Here is a 17574-nt window from a genome sequence, read left to right as displayed (position 1 = left end):
TATAAGGATTTAATTTCTGAAAAGAACCAATACATTTCACTGCAATTTCTGAATTGGCCATGTCCCATTAACCCAGCAGGAGGAATCAGCTGACACAGACACAAACCACCTTCTCATTATCTCTGTCAAATAATATAGCAAAGTCAGGAGAAAACATCCTACATCACAGGTTGACATAGCTGAATTTACAGAATTTTTTGAGGCCTGAGCTAATAGCAATGTTACTGCAATCACAATGCTTTTAACATATGTAAGGAATGGATTAATAGGAAGAAATAGTATTTTATTAGTACAAATTCTACATTTGAAAAAAGAAACATGCTTTTTTGGAATGCAAACCCACCTTTTGGTCTGAAACCAAAGCCTTTTACTGATCACAGAGTGGCAACTGTGAACAAATGCTTTTACCTTGCACCACTTCCTTTAGAGCAGAACTCGGTAAAAAATGGGTACTCTTTCTCAACACAACTTATTACTCAGAAAAAAAAAAAAAAACCAAACAGACAAAAAACCCCATAAAAATAAATTACATGGTTAAGATTAATTATATTATGCATAAACAGCCAATGAACTTAAAAGAAAATCATATAGTAATTTAACACTTAGAAATAGAAAAAAAATAGAAAAAAACTCAGCAGATACAAGCTTGTGCACCTTCACAACATTTCTTGTCTGTCACTTTCTGTTACCTGCCTGGCTCCCTTCCTCTCACTGCAGCTTCTGAGTCCTTGGGTTTTCTTTCAGAAATGTACCTCCTTCCTCATGGTTCCCTACAGCCTACTTTATATATCCCAATAATGTTTCCTTCTTCCCTTAGAATACATTGTGATACACTGAATATTAACATTAATAAAGGTTTCCTGGACTTCAACAATTTTTTCTCATTTTTTATTTACCCTTCTATTACTGTCTGGGTTTTTTCCAACTTAGACAATGCCTATTTCATGCCAGTAGTGAAAAGGTAGAGATATGAGAGCTCTTTGGTGTCTCTTAGATCTATTTTACACACACACAAAAGTTCAACAAAATTGCTCTTAAGAATATAAGTTTTCTTTCCAAGGTTTCCAAGCGTGTCTTCTGATGACAGCATTTCATGCTGTTATGTCTGCATTTCCTGCCATGAATTCTGCCTCAGGCAATCTGGTATTATTGCAAGATGACTGTGATCTGTCACAGGATCATGAGGAGGCTAATCTGTTCATTGTGGATAAGCCAAATAGTTTGAAAAACACCAAAGGGCACTACTTGGATTGTCTTTCATGACAAACCCTTGAAGGCCATCGAGAAGGGTATTGAACTACTTCAAGTCTTTCAACATGTTGGGCTGGAAGCTGAAAAAGGGAACTGGGGTTTATTTGTTCCTAGGTTTGAGCATTCATTTTCGTCAGAGAGTTGCAAGCTCTTTCAGTTACCTTTAGCTTTGGTATTCATTAATATTTGCCCATTTAACAGATTTCTGTGATCCTCAAAGACTGCTGCCAGGAAAAGTAATCATTTGATTTCAGGTTTTTGAAAAGCTGAATAGCCTGCATTTTTGATTCATCCTTCTCCTTGCCAGTGATGGTTTTACCATCAGATACAGGCTTCCCAGGTGTTGTCTCTCCTTCAGAAGGTTTCTTGACTTGCTGGTCTTCCTGACTAATATCCAACTTTACACTGGATTTTAGGCTGTGGAAGCAATAGTCACCAACCTGGCAAAGGAAAACTGGCTCACTGCTGTCAGGGTTTAACACCACCAAGTTACCCTCTGACAAAGGTTGCTTTCCAGGAAGATCATTTCCCTTCTGTAAGACAGGCAAAGAAATCTTTGTGGGTTCTGAATGTCTGTGGATACCTATAGGGACAGTAAGATAGTCTCCAAATGTATCCAGGTGCGATTCAGGAGAAGAGGTTGGTGCTTGACCTGAAATGGAGACCATGACAGCAGTTTTCTCAGGAGAAAACTCATGGCAAGAGTGGTCGCTGGGGGGCTGGGGCTCCTGTGGGTCACAAGGTAACTCCCCAGCAGTGACAAGCGGTGGATGCATGGAGTCACTGGCTGATGGCAGAAACAGGCTCTCTGTGGTGATGTACTCCAAGGGGCACTGCTGAGGAGATGTGATACAGCTAAGAGCCTTTGGAGATTTCTGCTCTTCTGTTCTCATGTTCATGTCTTTCCTGCAGGCTGATGGGGCCAGTGAGACTTCTTTCTCATCATCAAGGTGCTGCATCTTTTCCTTCTGAGCTGGGAGCAGGAAGGGCTGTGGAGGGCCTGCTCCTGGTTGTTCTTGCCCCTGTGGAGCCTGGGGGCAGCCTTCCTTTGGGAGGGTAACATACTGAAGGGAAACTGATTTCTCATGGGCTCCCGCTGGGTCCACTTCCAGGGTCTGATGCATATCAGGCTGGGAGGACAACACTGGGCTGTACAAGTATGGACCATTGAAAGCAAAGCAAGGGATTGCTGTCTGGGAAGCAATATTTTCATCAGCATTATTTCTCCTTGAAACAGGAAAGGAATGACCAGCAGTCTGACTTGAGAAGACAACTGTGGCACGCTCTGGCTCATTTAAAGCATGATATGAGTTCTGTAGGTCCAGAGCAACAGGGAAATTATCTGTCTTTTTAGCCTGCACCTCAGGGTACTCTGCCAAAGTCTTCGTCTGCCTGAATGTAGGAAAGTTAAAAGTTGCTTAGGAGAGATACTACTGTAGTAAACATTAAAGAAGCTTAGCTGAAAACACACATAGCTACATATGGGGTTAGAAAAAAAAAAATCTTTCTTGGAGAAGCAGGCTAACACAGATAGCAAAAGCAACTTGTATAGCCTTTTAGTGACAAAACATTTGGTTATATCCTACCATGACTTAGCTCTTTGAAACTTTCATCCAGTGTCACTATTATTGTGCTGTTCACTCACCTGTCCACAACTTCAAGGAAACTGGCCTGCTCCATCCTCTCTGAAAGATTGTACTTGTTGAGGTCCAGCTGGCTGCTTGTTGGCCAGTTTCCTAAATGTACTTTCTGAAAATGAAAAATCAGACATGACAAAAAAGCAATGTTTCACTGGCAGTAGAATCAAGAACCGTACATTTCTCATGGACAAGGAAAACAAATAGGAAAGCCTACAACATCTAGAAATAGGAATACAACTTCACTAATACGTCTAGAAGGTGTGTTCTGTTCTCCAAAAGATGATTACTTCAAACCCGTATCGCCTTACCACTGACCTAAATACAAGTACTCAGTGAGTCAACTAGGAAAGATGCCCTTCTAGACTTGTTATTTGTGAATAGAGAAGGACTTGTGGGAGATGTGATGGTAGGTGGCTGTCTTGGCCACAGTCATAATGAAATGATTTAGTTTAAAAGTTTCATAATAATGAGAAAAAAAGGACAGCAGAATTGCTGCCCTGGATCTCAAGAGAGAAAACTTTAAGCTATTCAGGAAGCTACTTAGCAGTGTCCCCTGGGAATCTGCTTTTGAGGGCTTGGGAGTCCATGAGTTCTGGTCAGGTTTTAAGAACCACCTTTTAAAAGCACAGGAGCAGGCAATTCCAGTGTGTCATAAGTTAAGCAAGCAGGGCAGATGACCCTCTTGGCTGAATAGGAAACTCCTTCTGGAGCTCAAGATGAAAAACAAATTGCATGATGTCTGGAAGGTCAGGCTTCACAAGAACATTATAGAGCTGTGGTTTGTACATGCAGGGAAGATACAAAAAGCCAAAGCTCAATTAGAGTTGAAGCTGGCCAGTGGTGTATCAGACAACAAGAAGGGTCTTTTTAAGTACATGAATAGCAAGACGAAGTCTAAAGAGAACATTAGACCAATACTTGATGATGGTCACCTGACTAATAGGGATGAAGTAAAGGCAGAGGCACTCAATGCTTTTTTTTCCCCTCAGTCTTTAATACTACCAATAGACCTTGGACTGCCCAGTCCTCTGAGTTGGAAGGCCACAAGTGTGGGAACCGTGACTTTCCATTTACTGAAATTGTAAGGGACAGCTGTATCAGCCAAATGTTCATAAGTCCATGGGGCCTGATGGGATTCATACCAGAGTACTGAAGGAGCTAGCAGACGTCACAGCAGGACCTCTCTTGATCATCTACCAACGATCTTGGTAGTCTGGGAAGGGCCTTGCTGCCTGGAAGCTAGCCAGAGTTATTCCAATTTACAAGAAGGGCATGAGGGAAGACCCAGAAAACTACAGACCTGTTAGTCTCACCTCATTTCCTGGAAAAAATGTGGAAATGATCACACTGGGTGCTATTGAAAGGCATTTAAAGAACGATGCAATCCCCAGGCACAATCAACATGGATTCACAAAGGTAAAATCCTGTTTAACTAATTTGATATCCTTCTATAATAAGGTGATCCACCTAGTAGATGAAGGAAAGGCTGTGGATGTAGGTTGTTGGGGTTTTTTTTCATTTTAGTAAGGCTTTTGATACTGTTCATTACAGCATCCTTCTGGAAAAGTTGTCCAACTGTGAGATGAGCAGGTATACACAGTGTGCTGTATGAAGAACTGGCTGAAGGGCAGAGCTCAGAGGGTTGTAATGAATGGGGCTATGTCTGGCTGGTGATCAGTCGCCAGTGGTGCACCTCAGGGCTCAGTTCTAGGGCCAGTTCAATATTTTTATCAATGATCTGGATGCAGGAGTCGAAGGCACCATTAGCAAGTTTGCACATGATACCAAGCTGGGAAGTGCCATTGACTCTTGAGGGACAAAAGGCTGTGTAGAGGGATCTAGATAGATTGGAGCATAAGGGGATCATCAATGGAATAAAATTTAACAAGTCCAAATTCCAGATTCTGCACCTGGGGCAGAGTAACACTGGGCACAAGGAGTGGCTGGAGAGCCGCCTTGCAGAAAAGGATCTGGGAGTGCTGGTCAACAGCAGGGTCAGTATGACTCAGCAGTGTGTGCCCTGACAGCCAAAAGCACAAACTGCACCCTGGGGTGCATCAAACACAGCATAAGCAGCCAGTCAAAAGAAGTGATTATCCCACTGCATTTAAAAAGGGTGTGGCCTCACCATGAGTATTATTGTGCAGTTCTGGGGTCCACAATTAAGAAGACTTTTAAGGTACCTGAATGCATCCAGAGGAGGGCAACAAATCTGGTGAAAGGGCTGAAAAAAATGTCCTATGGGAAGCAGCTAAGGACTTTGAGTTTATCTAGTTTGGAGAAAGAGTTTGTGGGACAACCTCTTGCTCTCTACAGCTTTCTGAGGAGGGGGAGATGCTGATCTCTTCTCCCTGGTATCCAGTGATAGGACACATGGGAATGGTTCAAAGCTGCACCAGGGGAGGTTTAGACTGAACATCAGGAAGCATTTCTTTACTGAGAGGGTGGTCAAACACTGGAACAGGCTTCCTAGAGAGGTGGTCAATGCTCCATGCCTGTCAGTGTTTAAGAGGCATTTGGACAATGCCCTTAATAATATACTTTAACATTTGGTCAGCCCTAAAGTGGTTAAGCAGTTGGACTAGATGATCGTTGTAGGTCTCTTCCAACTGAACTATTCTATTCTAACTGTATATAGCATAGGAGACAGGAGCTGCTCCCTTAAAGAGCTCGTAGAAATGCTGCAGGTTCCTACCACAGAAAACCTCAAAGCTACTGCTTTGTGCAGTGTCTACTCTTCTGCAGAACCATATGAGGACACTCTGCACAATATTCACCTATAGGAGTGTAATGACTGTCATTCTTTATCAGCTGAGCAGAGAAACATAATTACTGGAATGTTTTCAAAGTTCAGTGCAGGGAGAGAATCTTTCAAAATCATGAAACTAAGGCAGTGAGTACTTGTGGATAGAGAAATAGGTAAGGATATGAAACAAAGCTATTAAGGTGCTTAGAGTGGGAAAAAGTTTCGTTTTTACTGTGGACATCAGGCAAAAGAAACTAACTTGAGACTTTAGTATAAGCATAACGAGTTCGTCTTCTGGCACAAGAGAATCCATGCCTTGTCTTTGCCATCTATTTGAAAATTACGTATTAAACCAGGTCATTACCATGGAAGTCCATTTTACAGCAACATAACGAATGCGCAACAGTTAACAAACATGTTAACTAAATATTTCACTCACTAATGTAGATACTGTAAGTGTTCATTTGCCTCACACAAAGGCCATGTTGTAAATTATATTCATTGGATTGCCATGTATCTATACTTACTGTAGCCCATCCTTTATGAACGTAGAACACAATCAACTGTTATACAGAAGTATGTCTGTATGTGTGTCTGTCTGTGGATGCGTTATTGAATTAGCTGTTCTTCCAAGACTGCAACACCACCAAAATCTGGAGATGCCTATATCAGCCTTTCCAGATGTTGGGTTTTTTTAGAAGGGAGGAAGAAGGGAAGGAGGTTCTATTTACACATCTTTTAACAAATGCTATCTAAGTGTATTCCTCGATTTCCAAAAAAGAATGCTTGTCCTGGTAACAGACAGGCATGTAGAAACTTTTATTCCAGAAAATCCAACTCCTTAAAATAAAAGATTCTTTAATAGGGCTACCACACTATTCTAAAAACTCTGAATTAGTGTTGTTTACTATTTGGAGATGAATGAACGTACCAGCTCATGAAGGTTGCTAATGACACCAGCTTATTTCAGTCAGTTAAAATTTTGAATTACTGAAAATTTTCTAGCTTGATTTTAAATCACAGTAATGCTGACAAGCAAAACACAAAGAAGTCTACTAGTATAAATATAAGAACACAGTTATGTTGAATATGACCAGAACTTCTCCTAAAAATAAGTCATAGACTAAAGAAGATATCTTTTCATTGCAAACTACAAGACAAGAAGAGTGCTTAAGATTACTGGAAGTCCTGAAAAAGAAAGAGAAATAATGAACTCTTCAAGATACAGTTCCCTCTTACCCCCAGGTAGCTCTGGATCAGGAGACTCTTGCTGGGGTTTGGAATCTTTTCCTCCCACATTTTCCTCTTCCTGCAATAACAACACCACAGCGTTTTCAAGATTTGCTTCTCAGCATGGCCAAAAGAAAATGCACCCTGTACACTGTGCTGCTTGGCACAGGAAGGCACCACCAAGGCTCTGGCTTGTCACCACCCAACTCTAACCCTTGCACAGACATGCACAATGCTGCCCATTGCACACCAGGGCTCATCTCCACATAGGCCTCTCTCACACGAGGGACAAGAAGTGCCTCAACCTTTATGACACCCACAAGGCCAACATGCTGCTAGATATACTAGTCACGGCGCAAGCCTACCTGAGGAAATACTTATAGCTGCAATAAGCAACTATTAGCAAAGTGATGATGAGAGCTGGGAGCACCACTGGGAGAAGCACTGGTGGCAGAACTGAAACAGAGAAAGGAGAAAAAGTATCCACCTTATTTTTTATTTTTTTACTTACCTTATTTTGATTCTTTTTTTTTCTTTACAGTTACATTAGCTAAACAATTTGTGCTAAATAAATAGATGGTTAGGTATGTTCTAACCATGAACAATAGGCATGCCTTCAGGCATCTTAGGTCTGCCTTACTCTGTACAGTCCTGAAGAGATGGGGTCACGGAGAATTTCTAAGAAAGTTTTTTTCTGCTAATGGCCATAACTGACCATCAACAACATATCACTTTCTTCCTGGGGACTCTCATCAATATTTGCCTACTGTCTTACAAGTTTCCATGGGACAAATCATGGAATATCATATTACTTTGGGCACAAGCCCATATCATATTAGACATTCTGCCTCTAAGTACAGAAGCAGCAAAAAGATGTAAAGGTTTTATATCCATTAGACTCTACTGTGTGTTTTACACAACCCTATATTCACTCCACAAATATAAAAGACTGATGGCTTATATTCTGTCTTCTTACAGTCTCGGACTCTTCAGTCACTGCTAACAGAATGGACTCCTGGAATCTGGAAACAAGCATAATCTTTTGGGGATGATCTTTGATTACTTCTCCATGTGGAAATTTTATGCTTGGTTGTACTCACCTTGTGAAGGGAAGCAGGAAAGAAGTTTAAAAGGTCATTCCCGCTCAGCTCCTCCATTAGCATTGCTGCCGTACTGCAAGGATGCAGACAGGACAGCTACCTTGTGAAGCAACCCCAGCTAGCTCATGGCTGGACCTAGCTTCAACCCCAGCTGAGAAAATATATTTTTCTATAGAGACATTTCAGCCATTAACAGTCCACAAATCCTTACAGAAGAAGCCTGCATGAAAAGTACCATTCTCAGTCTTCCATGTGAACTCCTCACTCCATTCACTCCAAGGCCCCTCATAATCCAGGGGTGTATTCACCCTTGCGCGCATTTTCGCCCTGTATTCTGTAGATGATGCCAGCATCTGCTGGGTGAAGATGAAAGGAGGTTCATCGTTGCTGATATTTAAGACAGTCTGGGAAGAAGAAAGAAGCACAAATGACAGAGGTGGGGTGAACTGTTCTTCCCTTTTGCCCAGCAAAGAGAAACCCGGGACTCCTGCACTTTCTGAGACTTACCTTTTTGTATTGGTTGTTTTTCCAGTACTCAACTTGGTATCTCTGTTTTATGAAGTTATATCCCAAAGTGTGTTTTGTCCACCTCAGTTCATACTCTTGGCTCTCTGTCACTGTTACCGACACATTTGCAGGTGGCAGCACCTTAACTGGAACACACAGAATGTCTCAGAGTACTTATCAACATCTTGGTCCAGCACGCCCTTTCACCACTGTGAATAGTTTCCAGAGACTGAAAACAGTGTTGGTTTGTGCAATGTAAGAACCCTCAGCTTTTTAACACTTCTCCGTTCTCTGCATCTTCATTTTCTAGCTGAATGCAGTTAAACACTAGACACATTAAATAACAGAAAATGCATATCCATTAATATTGACAGCGCTCCCTGTGTACAGAAAAGCAGTAAAGCAATCAATATTTGAAACATGTCTACTCGCGCACCACATTTCCACAGATTTTCAGCTCTCTTGGAGCTACTACCTGACATTTTCACCCACTGCAGGAGCTCTCCCAGCTTTAGCCTGTGAAAAGTAGCACCAGTACCACCAGGTACATGCAGGCAGAGATGATCCACCTGGTGCACCTCACTCAGCAGATGCGTCTGACCTCATCCAGTGCTGCAGGGGCCACTGCACAAACCTGCAAGAGCTCCACTGGCTTCATGAGAAATCACATAATGACACACTCCCCACAAACACCTCTCACCACGGCTCTCTGCCACCAGGGACACTCATGAAGGTCAATCACAGAGAAGTCACCAGGGTGACAGTCGCTCACGGAGAAGCTCTGGGTCACAACCCAAATTTCTGCACAGCAGTCCCCACTGCCACCACCTCCCTCATAGTAACAAGTGCCACTGAGGAACTCCACACCTGTAAGCCCCCTCTCCCAGACCTCTGGCCTGACACAGCGTCCAGTTCCTTCCTTCATCAGTCCCGGTCTCTTCCTCTTCCCACCCACTTTGCCTCACCACCGCTGTCCTCAGTTCCACTTGCCCAGACAGGTATTTGTCCAAGAAACAACCAGAAGAAGCAAGAAACAACACAGCAACTCACTGTTCTTGTAAGCTTCAATCAGCTTCTCCTCTGTCTTGGCCCGGACAGACACACGGTACTGGCTCCGACTGCTGGAGTTGCTAACAGAGATCTCACAGCTCTGGACCACGTACGGGGCATGGGGCAAAGCCCTCTCATGCACGGGAGAGCACTCCTCTTCTCTGAGGGGAGAAAAAGAGGTTGAGCTGAGAGCAGGGGGAATAGGACAGGGCAGAAACTCCATGAGAGAGGCACAGGCACATTGCCATGGGCCAAGCACGTACGCTGATGCCAGAGTAGCCCTGAAGAACAAGCCAAAGAGGACAGAGGTGATGATCTCTTTCTTCACTTCCCAGCTGCACATCAGACGATCTGCACCGTTGAAGAGGCAGTGAAGGTTCCTGGGCTGAAGGCCACCTTCAGAGAAGATGAGAGCAAGTTAAGTGATAGGAAAGGTCTTTCTTCTCAGACAGAACTTCCCGCCCTGCAAGGCCCTGCTCCATCCCACGCTACCTTCAGGGGTCTCCCATGACGCCTCCGTGCTCCACTCGCTATACTGCCCAGAGAAGCCACTGGCCCGCCCCGGTCTGGCTCGCACGCGGGCAACGTAGCTGCTCCCTGGGACAAGGTTGTCACGGCTGAGATGGCAAAGTGTGGTGTTGGAGAGCAAGAGCGAGGCAGCTTTCTGTGGTTGGGAGAAAGGAGAGAGAGAGAGGAGGGAGGGAACTGGGGAGTTGGGGGTATGCTCAAAAACTGCCAAAAAAAAAATGTGCATCCTCCTGGCAGGGGAAACAGCTTCAAATGTATTTTGCCATTTTCCCACATGAACGCACAGGTTCCTCTTGGAATGTGCTTTAATTCCATCTGAGAGCATTTCAGGGCAAAATCAAATCCGACTCAAAATCAAGTGCGGTGTTTTTTTCAGTGAAGAACAGATCTTTGCATTCAACTCAGGACAAATGGCGTTTCACTAGGCAAGATACTTGCAACAGAAAGAGAACCCCTTCCACCTGACTTGAAACAACATTTGCTGCATCTTCTTATAGTGCCTGAGAATGGAAAGGCCGTTCATTTGCACAGCTTTTACCACAGGCTCTCAAGCACCCAAAACAGTGCAGCCCAAACCAGGACAGCCTGCCTCCTCTGCTCTTACCTCCCAGGACTCCCACTGCCGCTTGTAAGTGACTTCATACTGCAGTGCATTGCCCAGCCCTTGGCTTCCATCAGGTGCTTTCCAGGTCAGCAAGAAGTCTCCTGATCTCATCAAGATGACCGAGAGGTTTTGAGGTGGGAGGGTCTGAACTGGAAGGTGAAGGTACAACCCATGAGATGAGATAGTGAGGACAGGGACATAAAGAGGGTAAGAAAATGTCTAGGTAAGCTTTCTCATTTCGAGAGTATCTTATCCCTTCCACACCAAGTAGCTCCTGCTTGAGTCCACCTTCCAGGTCCAGCTGCCCCCAGAAACTTGCCCTCTCTTCTCCCTGCCCCATCTTCTTAATATGTAACTCTTTGGCAGTTTTCACCATGGAAGTGGAATTCACTTGCTGATTGACTAGTAAATACATTCTCAAAGATCCCTAATATTCATTGGAAAATGAGAATTTGGTAATTAATCCTTACCGTTTTGGAAAAGACTGACATTTATTTCTGCTTGAAGTTTCTTACTGGGTTTAAAGCTGTAAAAGTCATCTACCCCTATTCCAAAATTGTTTGTAGTTTTGCGACAAACCCAGTGCACATAGGAGTCTGGGGCCTCACGTAAGTCATTTTCTGGCTGGCGTTTGCAAAGCATCTCCTTGTTCTCCCTGTGTACAGAGGAAATGATCTATAAACATCTGATTTGGAGACCTATAGTTAATGCAAAACTACATGTCTGAAACCAGTTCCATCCCGTTCTGTTATTATAGTTTACTTGGGCAGTTACTCTCTCACTGTACATAGTAGTCCCATTTTGCATCAGTTAATATGACAAACATTTTTAACACTGGGATTTTTGTCAAATGCCTTCCCATTTCCAACTTGTGCAGCAGAATGTTATATTTTGGTACCAGTCTATTTTTGTTAGCTTAAGACTAACTCTATGTAATTTCATTTTTTTAATGTGAGAAATAGTATGATGAAAAATAATGTAATGGAAATGCACATTTTACTTAGAGTGAAAGGCAGTAAACTTTCTAATGATCCTTAGCTTCCTGAAGACATTAATTTTGCAGTCCCAGAAAGACACTTTCTCCAACCAAAATGTATTTCTGTATCGTTAGTAGTTCTGTTCTGCCAAGGGACCTTATGTATTCATTTAAAGATTTTATCTAGAATGTTAATCATCCTTTTAGATAGCCTTTCCCCTGGATAAGGAGCATGAAAATTAGAAACGATATTTTAAACTAGAAGGGAGACGATAAGCTTTGTGTGCTTGCAGCAGTCTGAGCTGCTGGAGAAATATGTTGCTTCTTTTTGCACCCCCTGGAATTTTTTTTTGCTTATGGCTTCATGCCCATTATATTATATTATTCCAGATCGGATGAGAAATATTAAGTTGTGAATATCTAAGGCCAAATACTGTTTTCCAGGATAGGATGGAGTCTTCTAGTCAACTATATGTCAGCAAGCATTATTCAGCACTACTGCTATTTTTAAAAGTTGGGTATTAGGAAGCAAGGAAATCGGGGATATTCCTGAAGTATGGGTAGGACTGACCATACATGTGTGTAGCGTTAAACAAGAGTCAGCCCAAGGGTTATGAAGTCTTGAAGATATTTCTATCTTCATTATTCTACTCTTCACTACTCTATTAATTATCTCTTCTTTACAATAAAATCAAGAGTTCTTTCTCTTTCCTTCCTGTATCCGCCGGCTCAAATTCATTTTCTTCTCAGCTTTCCATCTTTGTCTTCTCTCCTTTGACTATTCTTCCCTATCTATCCTATCTTATCCTCACAATTGATCCAGTCTGGTGATTCAGTTCCCTTTTCATAAGGAAACAGATGTAACAGAGAGATACTGTCATAAACAGACCAGTATCTCTGTGAGGAAAAGTGATAGCACAGATGAACTTACCAGTCTTCTCTATCTCACAAACACACAGTCTATACATGTTTCTCAGAAGTGATCAAAACCATACTCTCAGTGATGGTCCTAAATGGGCAAAATAACAGGGGAAATGTCTCTTCCCTTTTAAGTTTATACAACACTCAGACTCACACTTGTTCTGACACCATCTTCTCCACTCCATTACTAGCAACCTATATGCCTCATCTTATTTCATATCTATAATCCCACTGAAAAAATATGGGAAAATAATAGTAAAGGTGATAAAAATAACTCCACTAGCACACCCTATTTGTTCCTCCCTTCCTAGAAGAGGTCTCAGAAGCAGACATAACTTCAACCCAATGACAGAAAGAGGTGGCCATGCTTTCTGAAAACCTGACTTCTGGACCTGGGATTCCAAACGGTGGCCAATTTCCCTTTGGACTTTCATCCAGCACAGCAGATTTCAAGTATTTACCTTATATCACGCCTGTGGTAAAGAATCATACCAACGAGGGCATGAGCCTCTGAATGCTCCATCCATGTGCAGGTCACCTGTGAGTTGTAGTCATTGTAGCAGCTCAAGCTCTTCATAGGGATACTCTCTGAGAAAGGAATTCAGCCCAAAAAGATGCAATGATTACAAATGTAAATAGTAAGAGACAGCAGGAGGCACAGCAATTCTGCCAGCAGAATGGGGAAGGCACTGATAACACTACTCTCCTCATGGCACCAGAAAACAACTCTTGGTGAAAATATGTAGAGTTGTGGCCATTCTGCATATCTCCACAATAGACAAGTGTCCAAACCAAGCTACAAGTAATAACAATGAAGAAAGACATCTGTGCCTGCAAGGCACATAATTCTAGCTAAGGTATCACTTTTCAAACACTGATTGTCTCTGGGTATCAATAGGCTATCATAGTCAGCAAGCATATAGTAATCATTTCATCTTTGTGTGTTGCTGTGTGACTTCTTTGCCATTAATTTCACAGTAAAGGTTATGACACTAGAAAGTTATATTTAAAAGTGAGATGCTCTGGGATGAATCTTGTTATGACTCAGAAGAATGCCCAGACTAATTTGTTGGAACTAGATTTATGACCTAGAAACGGCCAGACCTTTCATCAGCAATAACTTTTTTTTTTTTAATCTCATAACTGTGAAGTGGGAAAATACAGGCCTTCCCTGGTACTTCCACTACAAAGCAAGTTGTTTTCTTCTCCTTCTTTATCTTTTCTGAAGGTAGTATCTGTGCTGCACTATTGGGATATGACGTTCAGATGACAGAGATATCCATGTGCAAACCTAAGTGTGTCCTCTCAAATAATTTTTCTTGATGAGAACTACTATCAGCTTGGTTGAGGGGCTTTTTACTGGCAGAAGACATCAGAAAAGTATGATGGTGTCTTAGCTAGCAGGCATAAGAGGGACCTTACCTTGATCTTTTACTGAAAACCAGTGGAAAGTAAGTTCTATGGCATTCCTTGCATAACGAGAAAATAGCGTGTCTTACACAGAAAGGGATGGTTTGGATGTAAGACTAAGGCCTGGAATGCCAAGAGACCAGTTGACCTACACTGTAATACTTCTTCCCTCAGATCTCAAAGGGACATGTCCTGCAATTGACACTGGGCCAGGCAACATAACCCCCCCAGCTGCTGCAGACATCAGGCATTGCATTTGTCTTTGAAAAGGCAGATGTCCATCAGGCACACCTTCTGACAACACTTTTATTCTGGTATGTTTAGGATGGGTACAGGCTTAGTCTTGATGCACTGTGCGATCCAAGGAGATACTTCCCATTCACAACTCTGGGAAAGGGGAGACGGGGAGACAGGGAGACAAGAAAGATTACCTCTCTGCATGAGAAGAGGAATGACATTAAACTCAGAAACACAAGGAATGGATATAGCTGGTGGTGTCTTTGTATGTCAGCAATTCCACAAGAAAATCAAGTCATCTGGATGATGTTCTTGGTAGCGCACACACACAGCTGCATCTTGTGTCTGTCCACTTGTACTTTACTCCTGTACACTACCATATGGATCACACAGCACTTTGTTTTCCTATGTTTTCACTATAAGTGTCTGTTCTTTCTCCTATTCACTCATTAACCAGTCAGCTTGTTCATCTCATCCATTTGTCTAGTGTTTCACCTGTCCATACCACCAACATTCAACTGATTTGTTTGCACATGCATCTGCTACACACTGGTTTTGATTGAGATGTCTGTTCTACAGCACAAATGGTGGCACAAGGAAGCAGAAAATGAGGAAGACATTAGCTGAAAAAAGGAGACAGATATAAAAGAAAGGCAATAATGGAAGGATAAAAGAGAGTATAAATTTGAAACTCACCTCGAATGGCTTGGACACTGAAGACCAAATACAAATTCAGCAGAAGGATGAAAATCTCTTTCGTGTTCATACTGTCCTCTGTGCACAAGCTTGATCCTAATTCAGAAGATAATTGTTTTCATTGTACACTGGCTACTCTCTTCCTCTGCTTGTTGTGGATCTTCTTCTTTTCATTTCACATAAAGAGAAGTAAAACTGAATTAGGGAACTTCTTTAGGCTCTGTTTTGGAGTGACATTCAGAAAGAACTTCTACCGAGTGTTTACTGTAGAACAAAATCCATGTCTTCTTATTGTGTGAGCTTGCAATATGAGCAAAGAATGAAGAAGTAAATGCGCATTTCCAAGGAAGTGAAGGGATTCTTTCAGCTGAGTAGCAACAGAAAAAAATCCTACTCTGTGAAGAGAACTCAACCTTCAGATTCAGTCATTCTTCTGCTCTTCATGCTCAGTCTTCATAACAAACCGCAATGGTGTTCTGGTTTTTACCTTTCCTTAAAAATATTATCCTCAACCACATAGCTCCTGGGAGCTATAGGCATTGAATTTTCATATTTATTCACTTTCAAATTTCTCTTCAAAATGCTACTTTTCCAGCTGCTCCCCAAACAAGTTGCAAATTGTAGAAATAATACAGAAGAAACAATATTTTTAAATTTTTTTTGGTAATTGTTGAGATTGAGAGTAGATTGAGTAGTTCAAAGATCACACACCGTATTGTTCAGTACTGGAATTCAGGTCCTTTTGGACATCTCTCATTGCTCAAAAGTTTAATAAACTCACCTACTGAAGTATATTACAGAGCTGAGACTCTTTTCTACTTTAGGGGAGCATGGAGAAAACAACTTTTAAATTCCTATTGACTTTCAGATTCCCGAATATCACTTCCTTACACTAGAAGCAGCTAGCTGAGCCCTTGAATAATAGTTACAGCTAATTAATGCCTAAATGACTCACAAGCCCTTGTATAAGAGCACTCTGCCATTTTGCTTTCCCCAGAAAGGAAGCAGTTCCCTTACCTGGATCCAGAGCTGTCTGTGAGGCAGATGATTCAACCTGATGGGCGACTCTCCCTGTCCAGCCTACCCCCACAGCATCAGAATCCTCTGATGCAGAAACCAGCAAACCCACACTTCTCTAGAACTGGAGACAAAAGGAATAAACCAACCACAAGTGGCAAATAAGTCTTCAAAATATCTGCTATATCTTCTATGCACCTCAAATGCCACTTTCAAGAAGCAGACCACACCCTTTCAAGGAAAGTCTGTGTAATTGCCTGTAAAATAGGAAGTCTGTACTTCCTATTTTAGCCCCCAAGCACTTAGTTGGGACTGTTTAGGAGGGGAGGGGAAGGAAGTTTGTCATTTTTGTCATTGCCAGTCAGTATGTTAACAATTACCAGATCATGGGACTCATGCATTTTCAGAAAAAAAAAAAAAAGATTATTGCAGCTGAAGTGAGAAAGACTAAGAAAGAATTCCTGGTTTTTACTCTGTTTCTTGATTTACTGTAGGCTAGACAGTCTTCAAGGGAGGGATCATTCTGTACTTTATGTTTATTGGTATGGGGCAGGGGGAAACTACCTTTATCTCTGTAACCCTTACATTTAAGTCATATTTTTAAAAGTTTTACCAATTTCAACAACAATTAATAATAAATTGTAAGAATTATGGTACGTAGAGGAAACAAAAGAAAACTGGTGAGAAAAGTTGACCTGAATTATCCTAAATCCAAAGTAGCCATGCCGTTTTAAATCCAGGTTTTGAACTCAGACTAACAGTCTCCAATAATAAGATGTCTAGGAAAGCTAGATAGCCATAATGGAAAAACACACTCAGATTTGTGCTCTCAGGAGTAACCTATGGGGGGACTAAGATGAGAGCACAGGAAGGCACAGAATGTAACAGCCAGAATCTGTCTGTTGTGCACTGCTACTACACCTTCTCTAAATCCCTGTAGTACTGACCAAAACCATAGTTAGCACACTTACGGTCTCACAAGAACTACATCAATATACAAGTCAAAAAAATGTATACTGTGAATAAGGGAAACATGCAGAGCAAGAAGGAGAATATGTGAGTATCTGAAGAAATTGTGTGTCATTGGGACAATCAGGAGGTGTGCGTATAAAAACTGCAGATTAGGAGGGGAATATGCATCTTTGCTGGATGGTCAGAATTTACTCTGCTTTACAGCATAAAGGCAGAAAGGACTTTTCCTGCTCTAATTTTCAGAGGGCAGTATGTTTAGATATGTTCTTCCCCTACCCATAGAAAAGAGGTTACTAGTTTCCCAGCAGACATTTTCTCTCCCCCCGTCTTCCTCACTCAGTTCCTCCATCTTCAGACAGAAATGCTGAGTTGTGGGTTACAACACAGAATCTAGGAGTCAGTGGAAATCTTCAGATGTTATTTGGTCTGTTGAACTCCAGGAACAGGTAACAAGTAATCCTGCACACCAGAAGCTTCGCAGGCCACGCATGCCAGTTGGGTTTCAAATTTACAGTGTGAGTGTGTGTGTATCTTGTGTATCACAAAGTGTAGGATTACTAACATTATCATTGTATATTGCTTCATGTCCTTCCTAAACTACATTGCTACAATGCCTTTGAAGTGTGAAGTTACATTTTGTAACGTTTTGGTAAAATAATGTCAGTTAAAACCTTCCATCACTTTCTCTT

General features: G+C 41.9%; 1 protein-coding gene across 2 annotated transcripts; it reads right to left on the bottom strand.

Moving 5' to 3' along the window:
- Positions 1 to 266: 266 nt before the first annotated feature.
- Positions 267 to 16034, bottom strand: LOC141958515 (cytokine receptor common subunit beta-like). 2 transcript variants are annotated; one of them, XM_074901338.1, is made up of 14 exons: positions 15914 to 16034; positions 14897 to 15062; positions 13015 to 13141; positions 11127 to 11311; positions 10657 to 10805; positions 10017 to 10188; positions 9788 to 9920; positions 9525 to 9685; positions 8475 to 8620; positions 8203 to 8371; positions 7233 to 7323; positions 6877 to 6946; positions 2897 to 3000; positions 267 to 2643 (listed from the first exon to the last, which is right to left on the bottom strand). In XM_074901338.1, the coding sequence occupies exons 2-14, from the start codon at positions 14964 to 14966 to the stop codon at positions 1446 to 1448; spliced, it is 2775 nt and encodes a 924-aa protein (XP_074757439.1). In that variant the 5' UTR covers positions 14967 to 15062; positions 15914 to 16034; the 3' UTR covers positions 267 to 1445. The 2 variants fall into 2 exon arrangements, with proteins under 2 accessions (XP_074757439.1, XP_074757438.1); XM_074901337.1 differs by having other exon boundaries at positions 9525 to 9920.
- Positions 16035 to 17574: the final 1540 nt, after the last annotated feature.

This window comes from Athene noctua, chromosome 3 (assembly GCF_965140245.1).
Source record: "Athene noctua chromosome 3, bAthNoc1.hap1.1, whole genome shotgun sequence".
Lineage (NCBI taxonomy): Eukaryota > Metazoa > Chordata > Aves > Strigiformes > Strigidae > Athene > Athene noctua.
The sequence above is the reverse complement of the archived record's forward strand: the minus strand, read 5'-3'. Positions and strand labels throughout refer to the sequence as shown.